General features: G+C 38.2%; 1 protein-coding gene across 1 annotated transcript; it reads left to right on the top strand.

The window, feature by feature from the left end:
• Nucleotides 1-27,478, top strand: LOC134474561 (uncharacterized). Its single transcript, XM_063242886.1, has 5 exons — nt 1-387; nt 12,906-12,980; nt 25,794-25,883; nt 26,133-26,215; nt 26,332-27,478. Exons 1-5 carry the CDS (start codon nt 112-114, stop codon nt 26,564-26,566), a joined length of 759 nt encoding a protein of 252 aa, XP_063098956.1. The 5' UTR covers nt 1-111; the 3' UTR covers nt 26,567-27,478.

The raw sequence follows: 27,478 nt of genomic DNA, 5'->3' as shown, positions 1-27,478 counted from the left end.
TTAAGGAGGCATTGTGGGTTCTACTACGAGTTGCTGTTTGAGCTGTTGGTTCTCCTGGAGAAGCTCTGGTCTTCACATCGAGCATTGCTTCCTGGCTCCGGAGGGGAAGACATGTGCTGCTTGGTCTCCAGGATGAACTCGTCACGCTGCTTCCTGGCACGTACCCGACTGTGCTTGTCATCGGAGGAGCTCAGAGCCTCCGTGTCACTGAGGATGGCTGTGGTGCCTTTCAGGACAGCCCTGGTCTTTGTTGTGAGTGTGACTTCTCGGCTCCAGCGTAGAACCCTCATCCCACCAGCACAGCTCCTTCATCCTGCTGGCATAGATTTTCTGGCTTCCACTGCTGACCCTTGGGTCTTCCCAGCACGGATCTGTAAAAGAGACTGGGTGAGTCCTTCCTGTGGGCTCTGGACCTCCAGTTGGACTTGTGGGAGGCATTGTCCTGACCTCTGGGTTTTTATCTGGACTCATGTGGGACATTGACGTGGGGGTTAGGCTCTTGACTAAATAATCTATGTCTTTGGTGTTGCAGATAGATTTCCTACATTCTCCTGTGTTAACTCCCAGTGATCATTATAAAAATATTATAAACTCCATGTCCTGATCCTAGTTGTCCTCTGTATACAACTCCTGACTACAACAATCTCTAATAATTTAATCTTCTCTTTTCTCTCCTCTCCTCTCCTCTTTTCATCTTCTCCTCCCTTCCTTCCTTCCTTCTTCCCTTTCTATCTATTCTTTAGCTTTCTCATATAAGAGAAAGCATACAATATTTGACTTCCCGAGCCTGGTTCATTTTGTTTAGCACGATGGTTTCCTGCAAATGGCATCAACACATTCTTCTTTATGGCTGAATAACATTCCATTGTACGTATTCAGCTCACGATTTTCTTCCGGTCACCTGCTGGTGGACATCTCGCTGTTTCTGTAGTTCAGTGACTGTAAATTGCGCCATCATAAACACAGGTATGTGGGCATGTCTATTGCACACCATCTTTTTAGAGTTTTTTGAAAGCACATATTTTTGATACATAATAATTCCATTATCTAAGGGAAATTGAAACATAAATCTTGCATCTTAATCAATTTTAATTCCATTTCCTTTCATATCCAGAATGCTCACTCTTTCCACAAAGTCTGTCTCCCTGTACCCTATCATCTGGTTTTCATTTTGCTTTTAAAATATACCTCTGTATGTGCTGGTTTTCTTGCAAAAGAGCTACCATGCTGCTTCCTTAATTTCCTGAGTCTGATCTATTTCACTTAGCATTTTGGTCTCAAGGCGTGTCCTTTTTCCCTCAAATTGCTCATATTTGTCCATCTTATGGGTGTGTAGTACTCTATGGTATATATACTGTATATCATGTTTTCTCTGTTCATTCATCTAGTCATTGATAGACATTCAGGCCACTTCCAAGACTTAGCTTAAGGCATGGCTGGAGGAAATGGTTCCTCCCTGTTCAGTTTTTTGAGGAATCTCCATGCTGATTTCCCCAGTGGCTACAGTAGTTTATATTCCTACCAACAAGGTACAAGGGTCCTTTCTCCTGCACCCTGACCTGCATTTATTCACATTGGTACCCTTGATGGTAGGATAAGAGCTCTTTACCAAGACCCCTTTAGAGAATTACAAAGGAAAAGAAATCTGGATTGCTATTCCAAATCTTCAGAGATTTTACAAGCAGAGAAAGCGTTGGCTCAGGAGGGAGGCTTTGCATTTGGACAGTCAGAGTCGCACTCCTCCATTTCTCCCACAAAGTGCAGGTGCACATCTCCACAGGGAGCCCTGGAAAGTGCCCTAGGGAGACAACACCAAACAAGAAAAGGAGCCACCCCGACACCTAATTAGGGTCCAAAACAGGACCAAGGAAAATCGCCTCAGTGAACACGGTGATCACCAGGCTTGCAGAGAGGCAGGTTCACACAGGCTGCAGGGAGAATGAGGAGGAGGCCAAGGCTCGGGCAGCCTTGGGGGAATCGTTTCATTTTTAAGAACAAGATATGACACAAGAAGAAAGAAATAGAGCTGTGGTAAAAACAAAAGTGAGAATAAAAAGCCTGGAAACTTAAATTACAAGGCACTTGATGGCTGTGTTCGGGACGGGGAAATAAATAAGCAGGAAGCAAGCCATGGGAGAGGAAACAAAAATACATTCCGAGCTCAAGGTAAAGAGAAGGTCAGCAGAGATACGTTATAGATCAAAATTGTCAGCAGCACGAGACGAGGAAGGCAGAAATGAAGGGTAAAGCGGGGACACAATGATCAGGGAGATGGAGCTTGCTTAGGAAGGCAGGCAGGAGACTCCAACACCTCAAAAATACCTCGCAGAAGCAACCCACAGACCCCAAAAGGTTGGGGGGAAAGTGGTGGAGGGAACGGTGGGGAGAGATTTCCTGGACAAGGAAAGTCATGCCTTCATGGACAAGGAAATAACATGCCTGTTATTTCCCTCGCATGCATCTCTACACGGTTACCAAAGAGTGCACAGAAATAAATCACCACAGAATGGAAGAGGTGGGCAGGGAATCAATAAGCAATGCATTTTCATAGAGATGCACAGTGCTTTCAAGTGCCGAGCTTTCCTAGGGCTTCTCGAATTAGATGGAGCTGGTCATTGCCAAAGCGGCAACCCAAAGACGAAAGACAGTTTCTAGATAAGATTTCACTCCTCGAGCATAGAAAAGACTGTTAAGACTTCTTATAAGACTCTCTGGGTGATTTAAATACACACCGTCTGTCCTTTTAAATTCCAATAATCCCCAATTACTATGTTCCGCTGTTCTTTATTCCAAGATTAAATGAAATTTATTTTTAACGATCAGCATCCTACCCTCAAATCAAAGAATTTCAGTGATGTTGTTCTGTGAGTCCAATAAAGCCTCTGAGATGTTAAATGTCAAAGATGTTTGTTTATCACCACGGAGGATGGATGGAAAGAGTCCACATTTGAATCCAAGTAAATAATTCCCTCTCGAAGAAGTAATTCTGGTAATAATTAAATTTTAAATTAACTCTTTTCCAGTTATTGAATGCCTTTTGGGGTATGTATGAAAAACATGGCTATTTCCTAGAAAATCAAATGTAAGTTATACGACCAACTATTTTCAAATGATTATTTAGTATTATCAACACAATTATTTCAATATTGAAGGATTAAATGAGGTTGCATATACAAATGATATAATCATGATCAATTTTCACGTATTTATCTTTTGCCCACATTCATGTGGTAGATTATAAAAAATATCCAGAAAGAGGCAAAAATGATAACTAATCAAATGGCAGAAACCAACCAAAGCAGGGACTAGGTTAATTTGAAAGGGCCCCAGATTCAGACCCAAAGTTACCTCTCAAAGCAAGTGAGCAGATGGGCTAAGATAGACTGAACCTTGAATTATACAGTATTCTTTTTTTGGTACTAGGAATCGAACTCATGACCTCACACTTGCCAGGCAGACACTTGTGCTGCTGAGTTAAACCCCCAGCCCTTTAGTCATAGTTTTCAAGTTAAAATTTGCAAAAAAATTTTTTAAAATGACTATCATTATATTCTCTACATGCAAAATGTAGACTTAGAAGCTGTAAAAAAGTACTCAACAAAACCTGGAGCGATGAAAACCACAATATTTGAGATGAAAATTCTCTATATAAAATTAATAGCTGATTAGAAATGTTAAAGAATAAATAAAGAAATGTTCGACATCACTGGTCATTCAAGAGATGCAAATAAAAACAACACTGAGATGCCATCTCACTCCAGAAAGAATGTCTGTCATCCAAAAATAACCCAATGCTGGTGGGGTTGTGGGGGAAAAATATCTCTTTTCCACTGTTGGTGGGAGTGCAGGAGGGGGCAACCACTGTGGAAATCAGTGTGAACATTCCTCAAAATACTAGGATTGGAGGTCCCATTCAATCCAGCTATTCCACTTCTGGGTATTTCCCCAGAAGAATTGAAAACATCATACCACACTGATATACATGCACCCATGTTTGTAACAGCACAATTTGTAACAGCTAAATCTTGGAAAGAACTCAAAGGTCCATCAGCCACAGAATGGATAAAAAAGTTTCATCTACTGGAGTATTATTCTAGTATAAAGAAGGATAAACTTGAGGCTTTTATAGGTAAATGGATGCAACTTGAGACCATACTCATAAGTGAAGTAAATCAGACTTGCATGTGTGAGTATCCTATTGTCTCCCTAGTAAAAAAAGCTGAAACAATAAATGAGACCCAAAATGTACAGTAGATATTGTGAAAGAGGAAGGGAAAGAAATGGCTCAAAAGGAAAGAACAACTGGGATAGGGGAAATCAGAAAAGAAAAATGAATATATATATATATATATATATATATGGATGCATATACATACATCTCTATATGTATCTATCTCAAATATATATATGAATATATATAATATATATATGAATATATTTAATATATAATATATATAATATATAATATATAATATATAATAATATTTAATATATAATATAGAATATATAATAATATATAATAATATATAATATATTCAATATATATAATATATAATATATAATAATATATAATATATTCAAGATATATAATATATAATATATAATATATATAATATATTCAAGATAGATAATATTAATATATATAATATATTCAAGATAGATAATTATATAACTAAATGCTGTTAGTTCATCAAAAAGAATAGTTTGTGCTTTCCTTGTTTGAATGTTTGATTATTTTTTTCATGCCTATATCTTGTAATCTGAACAACTGCTTTGAAGATAACAATACACTGTATATTTTTAAAAATACATATAAAACAAGAAAAGTGTAGTGAAGTGCGTAGATGGGATAGCAATAAGAATTATGCAAAATAAACACAAAGACAAAAAGGAATCAAATGTAGCAGAAATAACCGGTGAAATCTTGGACCGCTTCCAGCAATGTCACGTACATGTAATAACTGTGCTTCCCGTTTTTAAAGCTACATTTTCAACTAATTCCTGGTGTTTTGCTGCTTTGGATTGAGCATACAAATGAAGCAGCATCTCTAGAGAGGAAGATTCTTGGATTCTTTTCTGGAATTACAGGCAGTGTTTGTGAGGAACTGGTGGTTCAGATATCTATCAACTTTGCATCCTGAGGTTCGGTCTATCTTAGCCCATCTGCTCCCTTTCTTTGAGAGTTAACTTTGGTCTGAATTTGGAGGCCTTTCAAATTAACCTAGTGCCTGCTTTAGGGTAATGCTATCAGGTTTGTTGTACTTAGTGAATTACAATATACCCACCTGCTTTCTATCTTCCAAAATTATGCATTATCTTCAATGAATATTGAATCTTGTATCATAATCCTTAGTTCTAACAATTTGATTAATTATATTATTGTGTTTTGGAATTTACTACCCAAAAGAAGGCATTTGACAGTTATTGTCCTTTATACAATCTTATATTTTCAAACTAACAGAGAGGTGTGGTTTCTTTTTAAGGCTATTGTTCAAAACATCACCAGTATACATCGGTGTCTTTAATTTTTCCCAGCCAACCGTACATCCTGAAAGCTCCTTTCTCAGAGACTTTTAGTTCTGTTACTTCTTAAAGTAACTTTCTTTTGCCCATCAAAAGTTTTCCTTGTCTTTCTCCTCATCAATGTCATCTCTTTCTTTAAAAAAAGCCCTGAATTATACAATATTCTAGATTTCATCTTCTAATTCTCTTCAGTCATTCAACGTACACTGCTCTAATTGCAAATTTAAATATTCAGAACCCATTTCCAGCTCAGCTCACACGCTCTCAATCATTTGTGATCTTTCCACGACTGCTTTTATTTCATAATCCTTTCAGCCCTACCGACAATACCCTTGAGAGAATTTCTGACTGATCTTAAAAAGCATCACACTGTCCTGTGTTTTTTCTGCCCATCACCACGGACGGAGGCTAATGTTTGGTTTTGTCTTTTTCTGGTTTGGGAGTGTAAGTATGTCGTGAAAACTCTTATTTGGCTGTCTGGTTGAGCAGTTTGGTGCATAACGAAAGTGAAGCAAACACAAACAGAAGACAAGCCAGGTGACCACAAGTCTGTTTTTTCTCTGTGGTCAACACGGAAGCCTCTCAGGAAGAAATTTGAATCTGCAGTAGATGGTTGCCCTCTCTCTGGTGGATAAGCATTTGCTGTTTTGTTTTGTTTTGTTTTGGTCCTGGGGATCAAACTCAGGACCTTGAGGATTTGCTAGGCAGGTGTCTTCCTGCTGAGCTGTACCCACAGTCCCTGGAGAACCATTTATTCTGCATGGATGTTCAGATGCAATACTAGGCACCTTCTGTAACTGTCAGGTGGTGCCCTGTGTCAAGGGGCTTGGCCATCCTCTGATCATACACACCAGGTGGAGATGTGACTCAGAGGAACCCTCTGCCATCCTTCCACTGATTGGTCTACAGATTTCCCTGCAGGAGCAACTTCTCCTCTCCTCATGACCCTCATCCTCATCAGGACCCCGTGTTGTGTCTTGTCCTAGGACAGCTTTAGGTTGAGTGTGAGTACTTCCTTCCCCTATGAACTGTGGATGGATGGCTCCTTTCCTGTCCTTTATGTCTTAATTTGTACTTGAGAAGCACAGTCCTCTCTTTGTAGAAATAAAAATGCCCCTTTCTGATATTTTCTTTGGTCACTTTCATTGCAATTAGTAGAAAAATGGAAGGCATATATGGGTGTTTAAGTTATCTTTAGTTGAAAATATTTCTTGTTCACTCATAATTTAATCTGTGCTCTTTGGTTCCAGATCCTTTAAGCTTCAATATCTTTTGTAGACTTATTACATGTGTGGCTATACTATAAATCTATAACTTAAGAATGCATTTAATCTTCAGAACAACCCAGTAAGATAGTTACTGAAAACAGCACAACTCAGCACAATCTGGTTTGTATTTCCAAAGCTACAGATGTACAAAAAGACTATGCATAAACCAATAATGATTTGTTCACATTAGGCTAATATGTATGTATATAGATGCTCACCTGGCAAATATATGTATGATACACATCTAAGTTAATACATAGCTGGAAAATGCACAGGTATGCATATGTATGTGGGGTATGCTTGCATGTAAGCACATTTAGGTACACAGTTTCTAAAAGTAGGCTTCTTTTTTCTCAGTTTGGATCTCATGCTCATGATTCTACTGTATTAAAGACTTCCTACCCAGGATGTTGCTGTTGGAGATGGAGGACCCTTGAAAAGTAGGGGGATTGCAGTGGAAGTGAGGTGATTGGGGACCTGCCCCTGAAGGGAACAGTCCTTTCCTCTTCCGCTCTTTCAATTCCCCACCCAAAGGGTGAAGATTTTGCTCTGTTTACTATGTGTTGTTCCCTACAAGGGACCCAAAAGGGTCTGCCCAGGCCAGAATTGGAATTTCCAAAACTGTGAGCCAACAGAAACATTTTCTCTTTGCAGATTGATGATGATATCAGGTATTTTCTTACAGTATCAGACAACTAACTAACATACAAAACCAGTGCAAATGAAGGAACCACTTCATTGGTTGACTATTGAATGAAAAAAAAAAATTAAAAAAACAAAGCAGTATGACACTTAAAAAGTATAGCCATGGATAACTAAACATAAATTGCTTAGAATTGCATACATATGCATCAAAACTACAAAGAAAAAGAAACAATGATATATGAGATTTTTTAGTTACTCTTCTCATTGCTGGGACCTAACGCCTGCAGGTTAAAGGAAGAAAAGTTTATTTTGGCTTACAGTTTGTGGAGGTTTCATTCTGTAGTGGTTGGAATCCATGCACCATGGCGTAGGACATTACAGAGGATAAACTGTCCATGGCAGGGTAGACAGAAGGCAACCTTTACCTGTTACTTCATTTGGACTACAAATCAAGTGGTCAGAGCCACTTTTACCATCAAGGTGATCCTTCCCATTATCCATACTCAGAATGGTGCTAACCCAATCAGTGGACTGATTTATTTATCACATATTTTTGGAATCAAACTCATGACCTCATGCTTGTCAGGAAGGCACTATGCCCGCTAAGCTATATCCCTGGGAAGTTATCACACATCCTTAACCCAATTCACATGCCCTCTTTCCAGCTCACCTCCGAAAAGCTCCACCTTTGGCCGCATGAGACTTTGGGGGAATATCCAGGTATAAGCCATCACATGTCATGACAAGGATAGGAGGAGAGAAGAAGAGAGGCTTAGAGTGGGACATTTTTTGACCTTAATTACATTTTTAAAAATTTTATTTAAAGAAAGACTAAACAAAACAGAAAATAGGTAGAAATAATACATATATTCAGAGGAAAAAATTAAACAGTAAGAAATCACTAGTTGGTGTTTACATATTGTTGTTTTACAAATAGTTGTTCAAGATACAAAAATGTAACATGTAAAGTGGGAATTCAAACAGTGAGACTGCAAACAGTTCTGTTCAACTGTCCAACCAAAACTTGTAATATGGTTGTCAATCCTATACACTTAAACATACATGCAGTTATCCATATCTTCATTTATGTTTAGATTAAACAAACTAAAGAGGAATAAGATCATTCTGAACAAAGAATAAAAGTATTGTTGAATTTCACATCATGACACTCTGTGATCAGCCCTGGGAACTGTAGTGACCTCAATTACATTTAAATAGTCTGCTTACGAAGCCAAGATGTGGGAGGTACTTGTGGTACTGTTTATAACTTGCCAACCTTACATGGCGTAGTTCCTGATAATATTGTTTTTAAAAATTAATGCACTTCCTTCTCTGCCCAGTGCAAGAATATAATTATCAGGTGTCATGGTTTATGTCTGTGGCCCCAGGCCTAATGAGTTTGCATTGTGCAGTTGTGCATTTGCATTGTCTAGTGCTTGTATTGATGATGTCAGTGCTCCACCCACAAAGGGTTGGAGCCAGGATGTGATGTAATGGCAGGAAGAAGGTGTGTCTTGCTCTTTGCTGGTTCCTGTTTGCTGTTTGGAGCCGCCATGAACTGCGGCCCAGCCATTCCCACCTGCCTTGGAGCCAACTGAATATGGACTGAATCCTCCAAAAATTGTAAGAAATAAACCTTTCCTTTCCCAACTTGGGCTTCAGGTATTTTGTCTCAGCAATGAGTAAAAAGTAGCTAAGACACCAGGTAAATTTTATGGAACTTAACGTCCTAAGATATTGAAATGTATTCATATAAATTCAGACCTCTAATCTTTTATTTTGTTTCAAAAGATAGCCATTAAATGCTAGGTCCTCTGTTGTAGATCTATAAAGAAAAATGAATGAGAGATTTTGATATCCAGAAATTCACAACTGGTTTGTAAATATGGAATCCTGCCATAAGTGTCTAGCAAATGGATAAGCAGTATGCAATGAAAATACATGAAAGAGCAAAAAATGGAATGTACTCTACTGAGCAACTTGTATAAGGCAGGCATTTTACCATGACTGCATATATATCTTTCTTTTTCCATCTGTTAGCAACAGTTCTGTGATGTATGTCTGCTCCATAATACTAGCAAGGAAAATAGGGTGAAGGATGCTGGAGGACAAAACCCTTTGGTGGGAGTGAAAATTACTAAGACAACTATGAGCGGTCATCACCAAAAATCTGGAGGGTGTGTTCTGTTCAGTAACTACAGTCTCACCACTCAGTGCTTCTGGGTCCACATAAACTTTGAGACAGAGATCCAACCACAAGTCCCCTGACACCCAGGTTCCTGTTTTGAGTCATCTTCTGTTTCCTCAGTGATTTTTGTCATCGATCACAGCCTAGGAAAGTCCATCTAAAAAAATCACAGTGGTCCCACCCTTGGCCAGGAAGGCCAAGGTCTCCTTATCGTGTCTCTAGACACACTTTCCCCTTACACAGTATATCGATCCACTAGTGTCTCTGCTACACAGAGGCATAACATAATTATGGAATCTCCACTTGCCACTTTCTGTAGGTTTTGCCATTTCTGCAAAACGGGAGGTCACTTGCTATGTTCAGAATCAAATTAAGGGAGAGACTGGCCCGAGTTATTTCCATGTTCAGTGTTTGACTTGAATGTAAAGTGAATCGTGAGGCCAGCCAAGTTCACATTGCAGTCTTTGAAAATCAGAGTAGCATTTCCTTTGACTGTTGAAAGAAGATGTTGCATTTCATGGGAAATGCTTTGCAGATGCATCACCATTTTGGTGATGACCGCCGTATGATCCATATGGCATCCCATCCTGAGTGCAACTTGATAGGAATCTCTATGTAAAAAGGGTTGATGAGCTTGCAGATGGCTGGCAAGGGGTTTACTTTTGTTTTGGACGCTGTGTAAAATGTGCAACTCATGATATCATCCATTTTGACAAATATGCGCATCACAGCTCCTAGATATTAATTAGGTCAGCCTACTCAGGGCACCTGATTATGTAGATGATGTTTCTAAGGGGATTTTCAGGAGTATCGCAGTCTTACCATAATGATAAGTCATGGAAATTAGTCTGCATGTGCAAAACCATCTAGAGGCATTGACTTGCTCTTACGATTATTGTATTTGGGTGTGTAAGCAATGTAGTACTACCCAAAAATCATGTGTCGAGGGGAAACCAGTTATCTGTAGTACATCACAGGACACATGCATCCTTTTTCAGCTCTTTAGACCAAAGTCCCATTGAGCCATCCTGGAGTCCAACCCAGAGCAACATGGACAGTAGGTGTGGAGTCAGTCCTAATAGGATATGAGAAAAATAACACTTCCATGCTGATTGAGTAGCAAATACCAGAGTCTCCTGTTTCCATGGGCACCTCAAAGGGCATATTGCTTTTAGCAACCACTTACCCAGCTGACAACATCAGCTGTCAACTTCCAAACCAGCTTTGGCAATATGGACTGGCACAATTCAATTAGAAAGTCAAATTTCTAATTGGGATGGTAATTTTTTTTAACTATGGGTCACAGTCATCAGTATAGATTAATACCATGAAAAAGGCCAACACTGGGTCCCAATCCAACATTGACTCCAGAGTGAAAAAGTAAAAAGCCTAACTTGAAAAAAATCCTTGCGCTTTATGAAACTTGGAATTCTTGTCGCATGTCCTTATTCATGAGGTTCCTCTGAAGTCTCAACAAAGTGTCATTATTTCTAATACCCATTCCCAGAGACTGGGAAGATTCAGCAATGGGAAATAGTCTCTCACTATAAATATAAACTTCTATCTAGGTGTTCTATCCCAGTGTTTGACAGTGTGTAAAATATTTGCGGGTAGTATTGTTAAAGAGAACCAGAAACATATGCTTCCCCATATGTGTAGTAAAAACACCTTGTAAACTGTAAAGTAGGAAGCAAGTCAGAATTATTACTATTCAGGCATATAGCCAGGTGCTACATTTATTCAGGAAAGTTCTCAGTGCTCTCTCTGCTTTGGGCTGGCTAGAGGTGCACATTAAGTTTACACACATTATTGCTACAGCAGGGCAGAGTAGATACACCAGACACATCCACGTGTGTTTTTGACCTCTTCTCAAGATGTGCTGGAGGCATTGAAAGAACCTGTACATAGCATCTTGCATTTATAAATGGCAAGGAAAACTAAACTAAATGACTTGGTACAACTGTCCCTATAATATCATCCTGATTCTTTTTTTTTTTTTTTTAAACTCCCTACCTACAACTAGAGATGTTGTCATTGAGAAATTCAAAGTCAAACTCTACCACTATAGCAGTGAAATATGCTGGGCTACACTGTCCTAGGCAATCCAGTGAATTTCTTAAAAAGTGAAAATACTAGGTATTGATTAGAAAAATATAACATAAAGCCAAATTCACTGGTAGAAATAGTAGTATCTCTGCTCATAAACTTAATTCTCTCCACCATGCTGGTCGTTAACCAAACTATGAGAACCAAATCAAATCCAATGGTGAATGTCTTTGATATGTTTCTTGCTGAGACAAAATACCTGATACCCAAAGTTAAAGGGAGAAAGGTTTACTTAGCTCACGGTTTGTAGAAGTTTCAGTCCATAATTGGCTGGCTCCAAGGCAGGGTGGTTCATGGCAGCGGGGCAATAGTTCCTGGCAATGGAAGACAACAAAATAATCAGAAAGCCAAGATGGGAAACAACTCTCTTTCTGCACCTTTTGTGTTATCTAGCCTGCTGGATTTAAGGGGGTGCCAATTCAATCAGTGGACTGATCCAACAATTGCCTATCCTTTAATTCCATCATTGCACTATAAATCAATCACACATTCTAGATTCAGTCCCTGAGAAATCCTCTGAAAAAAATTTAGGACCACGTGAGGGTTTGAGGGGATCTCTAGACACAAACCATAACAGATTCAATGTTGACCTTACAGGGGAATTGGATTCCATTCTCAATTTGGTTCGCAATCAGAGTTATGGAAGACAATTAAGTTTGTGAACCAATATACCATTGTAATTTTATAAGAAAGTTGATTTATATTATAATTTGAGTCTGTTATATTCCCCCAAAGGCCAATGTGTTAAAAGATTGGAACCCAGGGTGACATACTTGGAGGCAAACTTTTAAGAGGGAACATTTAGTGGAAATCTTTAGGTCTTTGGTGGTATGACCTTGAGTATGATAGGGAGCACTGCCTACCATGATTCATTACAAGGGGTAAATTTAATACTTCAATAAATAGCTTATAAAGGATGCTCATGGAAGAATTCTCAATTATGGTAAAAATATGGGACCATAAAAACTTGAAATCAAGTTCCCCTGTGTCATGTTTTATGTCTGTGACCCCCAAGCCTTATCAGTGTGCATTGTGCATCTGTGATTGGTTCATTGTCTAGTGCTTGCATTGATGGTGTCAGTGCTACACCCACTTAGAGGTGGAGTCAGGATGTAATGTAATGGCAGGAAGAAGGCACATCTCTCTCTTGATGGTTTCTGCCTTGCTGTTTGCAGCCACCACGAATTGCAGCCCAGCCATGCCACCCTGCCTTGAAGCCAACTGAGTATGGACTGAAACTTCCAAAAACTGTAAGAAATGAACCTTTCCTTTCCCGACTTTGGGCATCAGGTATTTTTGTTTCAGTGATGAGTAGAAAGTAGGTAAGACACTCTGTAATCTTAAGCATCATTCCGTGTAGAAGAAAAAGGCTAACACATTAAATGCTTTCCAATGAAGAGTAAATGAAAACCTGAAAAACCTGTCTTAATCAGAACTAAGACTTTAACTGTTAAGAGTTTAATCCCATGTCATCACTGCATTTGGTAGGACTTTCAAGTAAGTTGAGAACACTTTTAGAAAATTTAAAAGATTATCTTTAGTGCTAGAGAAGTATGTATATTTCATTTCACCCTAATATTAGATGAATAAACTATGCCATATTAAAATTAAATATTCATTTAATTGGCTGGAACATATGATCACAATTTTGCTTTGTTCTCAAAAAGATTTCTCTAATTATTTTGTAGTTTCTTTATACTCAGTGGTATTTTGCATTACTTTACATGGTGGGCTTGCTTCAATTCTTATACCTAGCTCTCTGTCTTAACCTCTTTTCCATGTAAAGTAGTTCTATATCACAGAAAAGAATACTTAAGAGAGAGATGGACAGACTACTTAATGCTCAAGAGTTTTAAGCTATACAAAAGACCCTCTATTTCTAACAATGCTGAAAGTTCAATTATTAGACCAAGCATTAATAGTCATTGTAAGACTTCTCTTATCTTTCAAAGCCATATTATGAAAAGATATAAAAAAATCCATCATTAAAAGTTTAATTTTGATGGCATGCCGGAATGGTACTATGGATATATCCAGAAAGCCAAATAGCATTAAAATGAACACTTTCCAAGACGTTTTCCACCACATTTTAAAACTGTGGCCAGCTGTGATGCACACCTGTAATTCCAGCTACTTGGAAGGCTGATGCAGGCAGATCACAAGTTTCAGAAAGCCTGGGCAGCATAGCGAGACTTTGACTCAATAAACAAACAAAGAAAGAAATAAATAAAAAATAAGGGACTGGGAATGTCAGTGTGAAAGCCTTTGATATAATCCTCAGTATCACAGAACTAACTGAACAAAAGTAGATAAATAAACAAATAACTACATAGGCTGGTGTGGTCACTTATTGGCAGACAAATCCTAGACGCAAACTCCATAGAAAAATAAAAGTGTGGGTATTACAAAACTTTACACTATGAATCTGGTTCTTTCAATATTCCCTCTCTTACCTTGTTAGCTTTTCTTGTGTCCTAGGGCATCACGCCCACAAGGACCAAACTCCTGGCATCTCCCATGCCTGGAGGAAGCACAGGTCCCAGTGGAGACTCATGAAGCAGGAGAATCCATATCCAGGAGGCAATTTGGATGAATGAGGGACAGGAAATGGGAGAAAGTTGGAGGATGAGGCCCGCTCCCCATAGGTACCACATCCCCTCTCTGAGACGCCCCACCTGGCCGGTGAGTGGCTCTTTCCCACTGCACTGTGGTTTCCTGCGGTCACCCTGGCACACACACAGCTCCCTGCTCTTCTCCTCCTGTGCTGCTTTTGCTCCTACTTAAGGCCCTCTCTCCGCAGCTTTGGGGTGAGCACTTTCAATAACACCCCAGTCAGCAGTTGGCCTGAAGTCGGCTGTTTGAAAACCCTGGACTGAGCCCCCGGCTTGGTTTGTGGGTTTCTTTTTACCCTTTTTCTTCAGGCAAGTGCTCCGCCTGTGTGAAATGACCAGCATCTACTTTGCAATAATAAGATTAGGCCCTGAAGCATCGTATGAACCTGGAGTTCTCTTAGATGGGCCGTATGTACCTTCAAATATCAAGCTGCGGCTTACCCCTAAAAGACCCAGATGTGCTAGGCATTTAACTTTTTCACTGTGTGTTTCTAGAAGCTAAGATGTAATACCTTTCCCCAGCTCGCAGCAGGTGTGATCAGATGTCTTGACTTTTGTTTGACACTTTCTTTTGATGGTTTGGGTCTCTCTGTTGGAGATCGATGAGGAAAAACCAGAAAACATAGACACACAAAAATCCCTCACATATTAGTTAAGAAATAAAACAGGATGCTTGTAATTCCCCCATTGAGTGCATCTGAGGTAGGAGGATCCCAAATTTAAGCTCACTTTGCAGAAATTAGTAAATTAACAAGAACCTGTCTCAAAAATAATTTTAAAAGGGTTGGGATGTAGTTCAGTCTGAAAGCTCTGGGCCCAATCTCTAGTATCTTAAAGAAAAGGAAAAAAACAAGTTAAGAAAGAAAATTGAAGTGGCACAAACACAGACCAACTAAGATATGCAGGTTGGGACTGAAAAGTTGGTTTAAAACAGATGAAAGGTCACAGTTTCATCCTTATAATTCAAAATTTTGTGCTGTTATCCTGGATTTGTTTGAAGGAACTGTATTCCTTCTACATAGTCCATAAAAGATTAACGTACACCAGTGTAATTTCATTTATGATTCAATCGATTGTGAAAAAATCAAAACTTTGTCTTTGTGCTTCCAGCAAAATCGTGACAAATTTTGCATAGCTGGTAGCCTTTAAACAAAGCGCTATAGTTCTCAAAGTCATGAATTTTAAAACAGAAAATAGCCAGCCAATTCTGAAGAAAGAATTAAAGACTCTGAAATTTCCCTCCTGACTTCCATTAGATACCCAGGAGAGCTGTTTGGCTCCGTGAATAATTAAACAGTGGAAATGTTTTCTAAAGTCATGCATGGAATCTCTCAACCTGCAAAACGTTTAAAGGCCGGGTGCCAATCAGCTTGCTGGATTTGCAGAGGTGAAGACTTAAATCTGAGGAAAGGGATCTAGCCTGGTTTTGCTGCATAGAAATGATAAAGGACATAACTGTCCAGGAGAACATCCTGGTCCTCCTCTGACCTTTGGAAGACCAGCTGGCCGCTTCCCAGGGGAGGTGCCATAGTCACTGGATTCCAATTTTCTGTTCAGCTGTTGGAGTCCCATGAGGAATTAGCACCATATAGGGAGGAGTGCTCGACTCTGTAAAAGAAGACTCAGTGGACATTTACCACAACCTGCTTTCTCTCCATTAACTTATCATCTGCATTAGCAACATTTCCTGGGCAGAATTAGCTTCTAAACATCCACAAAGAAACCAGTCATCTCACCCCATGGTCATTGTTGTGTGGTCCAATATGGCAGCCACTAACCACCATCCTATCTCCTGTCTAAAATCAAGAACACCTGCGTTAAGATATGCTTTCAATGCCAAATGTATACCACCTTTGCAAAACCTTAAAAATGTGTGGGAAATGTGTCCTTAATAATTATGTGCTGATTGAGATGTGTTTTGGATGTATGCAGCTAAGTATCTTGTTAGCATTAACACTTCCTCAGTCTAACTACATTTTAAGGCAGCTATCATTAAAAAAAAAAAAACTGAGCTATGGACTTTGCTCTGAAATATGCAGCATTTTTCTTGAGGCTGCTCTGTGGCACTGGATAATTTCCATTCTCTGTCTTGTGGCTTCTATTGTCTTGAATTTATGTTCCAGGAGAACACCTGCATCTCAGTTCTGGACTGAATGCCTCGGTATGTAAGAAACTCAAACTCCGACAAATGCTAAAATCTCATTCAAGCCTGGCATGACGTCTGCGATTCTGCTTTCTAGTCATTTGTGTTAAATTCAGAAGATCGTGCCTGTTCCCTGAAGAGTTCTCTGCAAGCCCTCTTTCTATAGTGCTTTTAGTTTCGTGATTCCAGCTGCCTCAGTGTCCATAATTGCCTCAAAACATTCATCTTTCAAGCTCATTTTGACTTTGGAGAAGAGGCAGGCATCATGCAGTACCAGACCCACTGACTAACGGAAGCAAGGACACACTGAAATGCTTTGATTTGGCAGAAACTGTCATAACCTGCTGTTGTTAGCAAGGTGAGAGCTAAAGAATGCATGGTCATTAATGTTTCGCAAAATACTCAGCATAATTCCCCTCAGCTTCCCATCATCCTTGGCAATAGGTCATCTCCTATAGTAGGTTTTCTTCCATTTAAAGATCCCAATATATTTTTCAGTCACTCTGTGTCTGCCTCTGTACAAATGATAGGAAATTAGTCAAAAATTAAATCTTTCAATTGGTACCTTTTTTGGCCTTCTGGTAAAATGGAAACCAGTTTGCACTGCTGGAGTTTAGAATGACCTGCTTTGGGGGAGAAACTGGTGAACCAGTTCCAGGAAGACTTAGACTCTAACATCGCTTTGCAGACTTCAGTTAGATACCTAGAAGAGACATTTAACTCCAAGCATTAAATAATAAAAATGTGTTCCGAGACAGCTGAGGGATCCTTGTCAATGAGACACAATAGTTGCTTCAAAAATATATGAAATTTCATTGTCTCATTGATTTTATTTAGCACTTTAAATTGTTGTTTGTTTATAGAACCCTGGCACCTATGCAGGTATGCAAAGCCATATCTTCCTTAGTCCACCTGTGATAACTTTTGATTATTTTGCACAAAATGACCCTGAGTGATGTGTTTGGAGCCACTGTGAGATTGTTTTTTATAATTTCCCTTTTTGGAGAGTTCACTATTACTGTATACTATCTCAGCAACCTGTATTTACGTGTTGATTTTCTGCCCTGCAATTTTGCTCAGTTATTATTATTTTTATGTAGCTCTGCCAGTCTTCTGGGTGGACTCTCTAGAATTTCCTACTTATTAACTAAACATTTGCATTTGGAATCCTCGTGTTTTATGTTCCTGAAGCTGTCTCCTTGGTCCCAGAAGAAACACTCTGTTTCCTACACAGAGCCTTACAAAGATACCTGCATAATTGATTCGTGATTTAAAAAAGAATCAAAGCAACAGGCCGAACCAAATTAGCTGCAGCCCAGCTTGCTTGATTAGCTGAGCCTCCCAGCCTGTCACTAGGATGTATTAATAAGAAAGAGCACAGGAAAGTGTTTCTGCCGTTGTACCTGGCTGACTCTCTGCTGGCTGGCAACCACGGCTTTTGTTCACAATCCAGAGCCAGAAACATAAATGCACTCAGCAAGCACCATGGGGAAAAGAAAAGATAAAAACACTCTAGAGTCTTGGGCAGCCCCATCTGTTCTGCCAGCCATCGGTGAGAAGGAGCCAATTGTCTTCCAGGGCTGGCTGCTTAGATATCACCTGCTCCTAGCGCCATGATGAAATTTTTAACCTGGGGTGTGGATGGGGTTTGAAACCCGGTGGGTTTCCTCAGCATCTTCTGGCTTCATGCAAATGTAAACTCTCATCGGGTCCCTTACACTACAGTTCCAAGCTTCTCAAATGTTACAAGTTCCATTTGCCATTTCAATGGGCTAGGACATTAAAACAGAGAAAATACGCCCAGCGTGGAAAGGAATCTGACTCTGCATAATTGAAAGACTGTTATAATAAACTCACAGGAAATGAAAGTCAGACTTGCTTGTCCCATGGCACTGAAATTAAAAGAAGCTGCTGATTTATAAAGGAGACCAGAAGCAGGAAAAGTGTTACCATCACTTAACTTCATTCCGCTAAGCCATCTTTTCCCTTTGCAGTACGATTTGGAGAGTGTAAGCTCTCAAAGATTGCACTTGGGTGTCACATGACTCATTTCCAGCTGGAGGAATATGAGGGAAAGTGTCGGGTGACCCCATAAGACCTTTCCATGTGTGCTTGTCCAGTTTCTTTCATTTTCACTGATGTGGATCCACAAGACAGAAAACCTGGACTCCAGCCACAGAAGATGGTATGTTCCTATGAAGCCAGGGTCAGAGTTCAAGATGGTAGCCACCTAGCAATCAGGAGCACCTGATGGGTCATTTCGGTATTAGCAGGTGAACTTTCATCATGTTGAGCCATCACACATATTTGGATTTATTATTTTAGCAGTTAGAATTTCCTATCTAATGTAGCTACTGTGGAACCTTGAAGGAGACAGTAGGTGTCTGATACTCGAGTTTCTCATCAGAAAATAATCATATTAGACTGTTTAGGAGCAAATGAAGCAATGCTAATATACATGCTTTGGATGCCATAATCACTATTATCAACTCTAATATCTTAATCATCATCTTACATAAATATAAGATTAGACAACTCTTGCCTAAATAGGCAGTGGAGATGTAGATATTACACTTCATTGATTTGAAGGGCTAGATGTGAAATTAACATGTTAAGTGTTAAAACTTATGGACAGGAGTTGTCAAAGTAAAAATTGGTTTTGTGTTTTGTATGTTTGTTTGTATTTATCCATTTCTTAGTAGTACATAATAAAGCCCAATTTTTATTACATGGCATCATAAACTTCAGAAAAGGACTGAATTCCAGGACCATAGTTGTCTTATTTATTTCTGTTGATACTATCTTGTCACAAGTCCTTAATCTCAAAGTGGGAGAGGTCCCCCGAATATCATGTGTAACTGAAATATTCCATTTCCCCCCACAGTAATTCTCTACCTGAGGCTCAAAACTTTAGAGTAATGATGGACACAGAGGTTTATCTTTATTTCTCATAACGATAACTGTAAGACATATGGAGACATTAAATAACAAGAAATTACCATCATCTCTTGAAGTCAAAATTAAGCCATAATTAGACTGAGATTAATCTCTGTAAAACATCATAGATGTTTTTCCTATGTCCCACTGATCCGCAGTGAACAACTCAAGGGTCATGGGCTGAACAGATGGTAGATATGTGCTCTAAACACAACATCTAGAAAATAAACACAGAGAAATAAACACGGTCCAAATAATCAGGTTAACATTGCTTTCAAGTGCCTTGCATCTTTGAATTATTCTCTAAACAACAGAAAGCATTTGGGACTGGGCCAGAAAGCACTGCTTTTCCCTGTAGGAGGTTTTCCCATTTTGTAGGCAGCTCAGCCTTATATCCAACGGTCAATTAAAACAGGAATCGGCAAACTTCAGGCCCAAGCCAAGTCTGGCTACTTACCTGTTTTCATAGCGTTAACAAGCTAAGGATGCCATTTGCATTTTTCAGTGTTTGGAAAAGAACTTTAATGTTTTATAGTACACAAACATTACATAAAATTCAGATTTTCATGACCATACATAATACTTAGTTGAAACACCATCTCTATTTGTGTTTGTACTGACCCTGTTTGCTTTGAGTCAGAGCCAGAGAGGACCCCAGGTCAAAGAGTTCAAAATGTTTACTAGCTGGTGCTTGACTCAGAAAGTTCGGTAACCCCAATTGAAGACTTCTTCTCAAAACCAGAAACAACATCAATGTGTTTGCAGGTTTTTGGAAAATATGGTGCCTTGGCCCCAGGATTGCTGATTTAGGATCAATATTTTTAAGACTGTTTCAGTGATTTATATAAACATTAAAATTTGACAATCACTATCATTAAAAATACCCTCTACCTTAATAGAGGAAAACAGACTAATTTGAGGAAGCATAAAGAAATATATGCATAACGCTTTTTTTTTTTTTTGGTCTTTTTCCTTTTTATCGGTACCAGGGATTGAACTCACGACCGCCTGCTTGCAAGGCAGGTACTTATGACGCTGAGCTAAATCCCCAGCCCCTATGAATAACTCTTATAAGTCATAAGTATGGTAGTAAATGTAAGTGATGAGACATTGATTTTCTTTCTTTTTTAAATTTTATTTAAAAGGAAAAACAGGAAAAAAACAAAACAAAGCAAAACAGTATAAGGGTACAAGTAATAGAGAACTACAAAAAAAAAAAAACAGTAAGAAATCCCCATTTAATAGATTACACAATATCATTTTAGAGATAGTTGTTCAAGTCACAGGATTAAAGCATACAAAGTGGACATTCAAACAGTGAGACTGCAAACAGTTGTGTTCAGTGATCCTATCAAAAACATTAATGTGGTCATCTATTTAACACACCTAAACACACTTGCAATTGCATCCTTTAGAGCACTTTCTTTCCCTCACTTTTTTTTTATTTAAAGAGAGAAGAAAAAAAAGGACATAAAAAAAAACAATGCAGTAAAAGGGTACAAATAATACAGTATTTCTAGAAAAAATATATATACAGTACGAAATCACCAGTTAACAGGCTACACATTATCTTCCAGAAACAGTTGTCCATATCACTAAATTAAAGCATATAAAGTGAACATTCATACAGTAGAATTGGAGACAGTTCCATTCAATGATCCAACAAGAGCTCAGTTACATGGTTTTCCGTTCTACACTCTTGAACATACCTGCGGTTATATCCCTTAGTCCACCTTACTATCCTCTCTTTTTACAGTAACAATTAGACTTTTAGGGTTTATTACTCTCACGGTTCTTATTACTTTTTTGAAGAGAATAAAAACAAATGTCACTAAGCAAAACAGAGTCAGTTAGAACAGAAGGGTGGGCATAGCACGTGATGCAAAAATAGAATACCAGGTGATCAAAAGTGGTTACCATTGTGCCTCTTGCTATTTTCAAATTGAGTTGTCTGTATCATCAAGTATAATAGAATTGATCAAAACAATATGGAACAATACCAATAAAATCACTGAGGACGTTACAGGACTTCAAAAAAAAGGATGATAGTCAATCCATATTGGGCATCATAGTATATCTTATTGCCTTCAAAGTGATTGCCTATACCTTCAAACTTGATACTATCAAACAAAATAGAATATATAATAATCAGACAGAACAAGATGGGGAGAGCAATACTGGGGTTCAAGTCAGGTTGATAGGACAACAAAAAAGTTACTATAGTATGCCCCATTATTCTTTAGTTTTCCCTTAATTAAAAAAATGAGAGAAAATAGATTAATTTAAAAATAAGAGGAAGATTAAGATAAGAGAGGATATTGTAATAGAACAATGCAGGGCAGAACCGAGCAATTCAAGCATCATTGTGTTTTACCACCAGGTAATCTAACATAGTCACCACAGTGCCTCTTAAATTATTTGAGTGTCACTTCGCATGCTATAATATTAAGCATATCTAGACAGTGTGAAGCCTTTCAAGAGAATGCAATAATTACAGGGTATTTAGAACCTGCTAATGGAAAACAAACAATGGTTTCTATATTATCTCTTTGCCTATAAAGAGTTTTGTTTATACTATAGCTTACAGTGAAATATAGTTAGATACAACATGTTAAAACCAGTGGAAACAGATGTACTACAGCTTGATGGGACTTTAAAACAAGACAATATTAAATCAGCACTAGCTTTTATGTTGTGTTGCTTTCTTCAAAATAGCTATTCGTGCTATCATATATACTAAAATCGAACACCCCAGGTTAAAACATTGCGGTTAATGAGTGAAAACATTATATGGCTTCAAACCAATATGATTGGGAGTCATGATTACCACATACTTCTATGTATTCTTATCATTTCTTACACTAGGGAAACTATTCGGTATTTATACATGTGAGTTTGATTTATTTCACTTATGAGTATGGTCTCAAGCTGCATCCATTTATTTATAAATGTCTCAATGCGGTCATTTTTTATAGCTGAGTAGTACTCCATTGGAGACATTGATTTTCATAAAGCCAATAGCTGAGGAATATTTTTAGAAAGAACTCTAAAACACCAAATCGTGTATGGAATTAAATGTTATGAGCCAAGGTTAGCTTTCTAAAGTATATGAATTCTGTCTTGGTTACTTTGCTGAGATAAAAAAACCTGATGCCCACAATGCAGGAAGGAAAGGTTTATTTAGCTCACTGTTTGTGGAGGTTTCAGTCCATAATCAGCTGGCTCCAAGGCAGGGTGATGTGCAGAGGGCAACAGGTCATGGTGGCACAGGACAGCAAAAGCAACAAGAATGAAAGAGAGGTGTGTGGAGAAAGGACTCTTTCTAGCCCTTATTAGAGTATGTAGGTCACACCCACCCTGCAGTGGGTATTGCACTTACACTAATATCTCCAGCTTTGGACCATGAATCAATCACAAATTCTTGATACCTGCCTCCAGACTGCACAGGGATTTTGGAAGACACCTAGGCATAGACAATAACAATCTCCTTTTTGTTACTTTAGCTTATTAGTACGTACGTGTAGTACATAATGTTTACATTTCTTGGGGGATTGTACCTCTACATAACACATCTTAATTGCTTGTTTAAAAAAAAAAAGATGCCTTCTTAATCAGAATTGTTCTCTTCATTTACTTTTATAATAAATAAACCAAACCAAAAATCACAACTTCCATGATCTGGGGCATCCACCATGAGGAACAAAAACAGACTCAGGCCTTCCCATGTGCCAGCTTGTGTGCGGGCTGGGAGACAAAAAAAGCAACCTTTTCTACCCCTTAAGCAATGGGCTGATTCAGAAGAAGTCAGGTTGAGATGATAGCAACTGAAGCAAAAATAATAATAATAATAATGCCTGTGTTGTTTGATAGACTTTGCAGGCTTACAGCTGGTAGATCAAGTATATATTTGGAAGATAACAATATGCATTATAGCAACTGTGGGGGATTTCATTTGTCTCGTTTTTGAAATCTAATTTTTTGTTCTGTTTTACTGTTTTGTTTTATTTATGAATCTGGCACCCTGAGTAACTATTTTGAAGATAACAGTATGCAATATAACAACCATTATTAAATTACTATCATCTTGTTTTACTCTTAAATTACATCTATGTAACTATTGTTGTTCTTTGTTCTTCTTGTTCTCATGTGTTTTTTGTTGATGTTGATTTGTTTGCTTCTTGATTTTCTGGTTATTTCTTTTTTCCCTTTAAAATGAATAACAATCATAAATATATCAAAATATTCTGGTTATTTCTTTTTCCCTTTAAAATGAATAACAATCATAAATATACCAAAATATTCCTGGTACTATGAACATGAAAAACAAGCCAAGAACACTACATTTTTTTTTTTACCTGTGAATCAATACTACTAACGATTGCAATATATATTCTAAGACTGTACACTAAAACATAAAGCTGGTTAGACCACTTCCAGTTTGTGAGTAGGGCAGGTTTTAAAAACAATTAATGGTTATCTGCACATCAGAATCAGCAGTCTTTTATGTTTTCTTAAGTCTGACATTTGCACCTGTGATTTCATTATCACAGGACAATATTTTCTTCAGTATACCCTAATTATTGTATATATACAAGGACAGCAGCTTAAGATTTTAATAGCCTACGCTTCTTAGATTTAAGCTCTTATTTTTTTCCAGATGGGAGCCTGGGCAAATCTTCAGAATTTCTTCATTAATCCCAGAGGAGGCCCTGACAAGACATTTGTAACTTTTGCTTGGACAATTGTGAGTGTGTTCCTAAGAGAAAGCTGGTCTGTGGTTCAGGTTACAAGAGTTGACCTCCCAGAACTGTGACTTACTGAGCTCATTTCTCAGCAATGCATAGATGTGTTCTTTTGGTCCAGTTCTCAATTACAGCGATCAACCTCGAAAGGCCTGACCTTCCAAGTACTGGAGGAAAATAAAGTTTGCAAACTCTAATTCTGTAGAGGGAAACCTCCCCAGAGAAAACACATCCATCCTCAACCATCAGCTCCACTTACTTACGCATCATTAAAAACATTTGCATAGAAATCAATTGTCATGGGTTGTTTACAAACTTAATCCATCATCGGTATCTGTTTCTAATTCTTGACAATATGGTGATCTCTAGCCACCTCGGGGCTGTTGCAATTTCAACCCATAGTTAAGCCCCTATCCATCCTGGTCCACACCACTGTGGCCTCATTTAGAACATGTCACAACGAGTTTACCCTTTAATCATTCTTCCCCTTTGGGTTACTAGGACGTCCCTTAATCAGCTTCTGACTTAATAGCCAGATCTGTCTCCTTCTACTGGTGGTGAACAAGAGACAGAATACCAGTCGTGTTCATAACTACAGCTATTGGCCCTCAGGGAATGGAACCCTACTCTGTTAATGAAATTATTGGGGCTTCCTGGTGTGAGTCATTCTCTGGAAATCTCTTTATTCACAGAGGCATTCTGAATTTTCATCTGAAACTTTTACAGCTGTTAATGCAATGCTTCCAATAAAGATAAGTTTTATAACAATATTAGCATTCTGTGTTTCTGTTTGAGAGGAAAATGAACAGCCCAGTGCTTTGAACCAGATGGAGAATCAATTTGAAGTAAATCATATTCACCTAACTAATGGTCATATGGTGAAATTAGTTATTAGGAGCTGTCAATTTGCATTTATTTATTAGTCCCAGTGATAGAAAGCAAGCTTAGCTAATTTAAAGAAAGATACCAAAACGGATTCAAAAAGTAGGGCTTCCAGCAGGTCAGAAAGAATTAAGGTTGAGACCCAAGAAGCACACAATCATCTCCAAGATTTAGGAATATAGGATTGAACATCTACCTTGTCTGGGCACAGATCTTTGAGTTCTATTTTTGTCACTGAAAACGAGAAGCCAATTGCTCAGCCTTAAGTTACATGGTGTCTTCTTTCTATACACATATTCAGAATTACCTGGTACCTAAGATGCTGCACCAATTCCATCTCCAACAGTATTGCATTATTTCTCTCCAAAGTGACACAACCCATAGTCCTCACCTGGCCTTGGGTACTAGATATCTTAGGGATGCACGTCTCCTCTCTGTGGTCCTGGGCTTCATGTCGGTATTGACCCATTGAAGGGGTGATTAACCATGACAGCCAGTTGCCTCAGATGGCAAGAACAGGGAAATAAGACATTTAATTTTAAAATGTAAGTATACAAGGTAGAGAAAAGGCAGAAAATACAGATGAAACCAATGGACATCATGTTGATATTTTGCTATGCAATTCAAATCCCTTGTTATAGAGAGCACTTCTATCTTTGAGAGCTTTTTAAGTGGTAGAATGAAACCTGTACCAGCACTTAATGCTTTCAGGACTGCCTTGATAAGATTAAGACCTTTCATTAACAGGCCGTCACCCATGATGTGAAAAGTGTATCTGATCAAGAACTGCATAGTGATTGGACGATCATTAAGGAATTAACACAGAGCGACTACTTGGTAAAAATTATGTTAAGCATCAGTAAAGTGTTTATAGTACTTACCTAAAATTATGATTCCTTTTTTGACTTTTATTTTAATGCATCTTTAGTACTATTTTATGTTTTGAAAATTTACTTGTATGCATTGCAGTGTAGAAACTTTACTTTTCTCCGTACGGAAATTCTGCAAATTATTTTCCAAGGAATATCTTAGTTCTAAATACTATCTCACCTTCTAATACTATGATCCCTTTGCCTTGCCCAACAGCACTTAAAAGTAGATTTGTTGCTCTGTGTTGGAGGTTTCCCAGAGAGTCACTGGTGGGAGAAATATAATGTAATTTTTAGATGGTAAGTATATTTACAGCATTAATAAAATAATTAGTGGTCATAAATATAATTCAGTGGACAGAATGCACAAGTATCTGTGCCACGCTTGTGGTGATTATTTTTCTTATGCTTTGCAGCTCAGGAAAGAAGAATGAGGAGCTAAAGCCTGCAGAAAATAATAACAGAAGCCATAATCCTAAGGATTTATATGTGATTACCACAAAGATTGATCTAGAAAGAACAAAAGCAATTACCTATTTATTACTGCAAAGATGTGCCAAGCAGAAAAAAGGAGAATACTTGTGCTCTGCAAGGATCATAAAGCAGCAGAGTACTGATTCATGGGTGCAGGACTCGGGCTGGCCAACATGACCTTCCCAAAGCGCTCTCTCGGGATACCTAGAATGCTGCATTTTTAAATTTATTGCACAACATTTTTTTTTGTTTTGTTTTACAGCCACGTTTACAGTGTACTGATTTACTGGTAAACAGATACATGCATTCCAGGGCAGAATGCTGCTTATACGTATGTGACAGCAAACTTAAAATTAATAAAAAGAATTGTTGGGGAAACTTGGGCACAATGTTGAGGTGATAAATTAAGGCAATTATTTTTCTTTTGACAAGTGTTTATAAGACCCAGATTGTGTTGTACTGCAGAAAATGAATGTGGCCATTTGTTGTAAATAAAGAATTCTCCTGTTGATAGTCTCTCGACAGGTACTCAAGATAAAATCTAGTTGAGCATTATAACCATTAACAGTATTTTGTACCTGGAAGGAAAGAAACTCTGGTTTGAAATATTCATTCAGTACTTGAGTTACAGTTTTATTTTGTGTCATCATGTATTTTATCTGCATCATTAAATGCTTTAAGCTTTAACCCTTACTTACAATGTCCTAGCAGATAAGAATGCCTGACATGTAATAGGCAATGTTCCCAAAGCTAGAATTCCCACAATTTAAAGGATAAGTAGTTCAATTAGGCTTACAGTTCCAGGAGGTTCAGTCCATGGTTGACTGGATCCAACGTAGAAACATAATGGCAGAAAGGCATGATGCACCAAAGATCTCATTGCATAGGATTGGGAGCTAAAGCATGGGAACACTACCAGAGAAAAAAGAGCCAGGGAACAGATACAGCATCCAAGGTCACACCTCCATGACCCATGGAGACACAACCAGAAATGTGCCTTATTAATTACCTGGAAAACTCCCAAGCCTATCTAGTTGATACTAGTAAGCTTAGCAATCAAACCGGTAATGTAATTTACTTAGTGAAACC

This window comes from Cavia porcellus, unplaced genomic scaffold (assembly GCF_034190915.1).
Source record: "Cavia porcellus strain 051 isolate PalLab524CR breed Dunkin Hartley unplaced genomic scaffold, mCavPor4.1 scaffold_33, whole genome shotgun sequence".
Classification (NCBI taxonomy): domain Eukaryota; kingdom Metazoa; phylum Chordata; class Mammalia; order Rodentia; family Caviidae; genus Cavia; species Cavia porcellus.
This window is presented reverse-complemented; position numbering and strand designations above follow the sequence as displayed.

What these genes read in the sequence shown, in the direction of transcription:
- LOC134474561 (XM_063242886.1), top strand. Translation starts at nt 112, where the DNA reads ATGTGCTGCTTGGTCTCCAGGATGAACTCGTCACGCTGCTTCCTGGCA. An exon ending in GGATCTGTAAAAGAGACTGG is followed by an intron (nt 388 to 12,905) that starts GTGAGTCCTTCC and finishes TGCTGTTTGCAG; the next exon opens with CCACCACGAATTGCAGCCCA. An exon ending in TAACACAGAGCGACTACTTG is followed by an intron (nt 25,884 to 26,132) that starts GTAAAAATTATG and finishes CTTGCCCAACAG; the next exon opens with CACTTAAAAGTAGATTTGTT.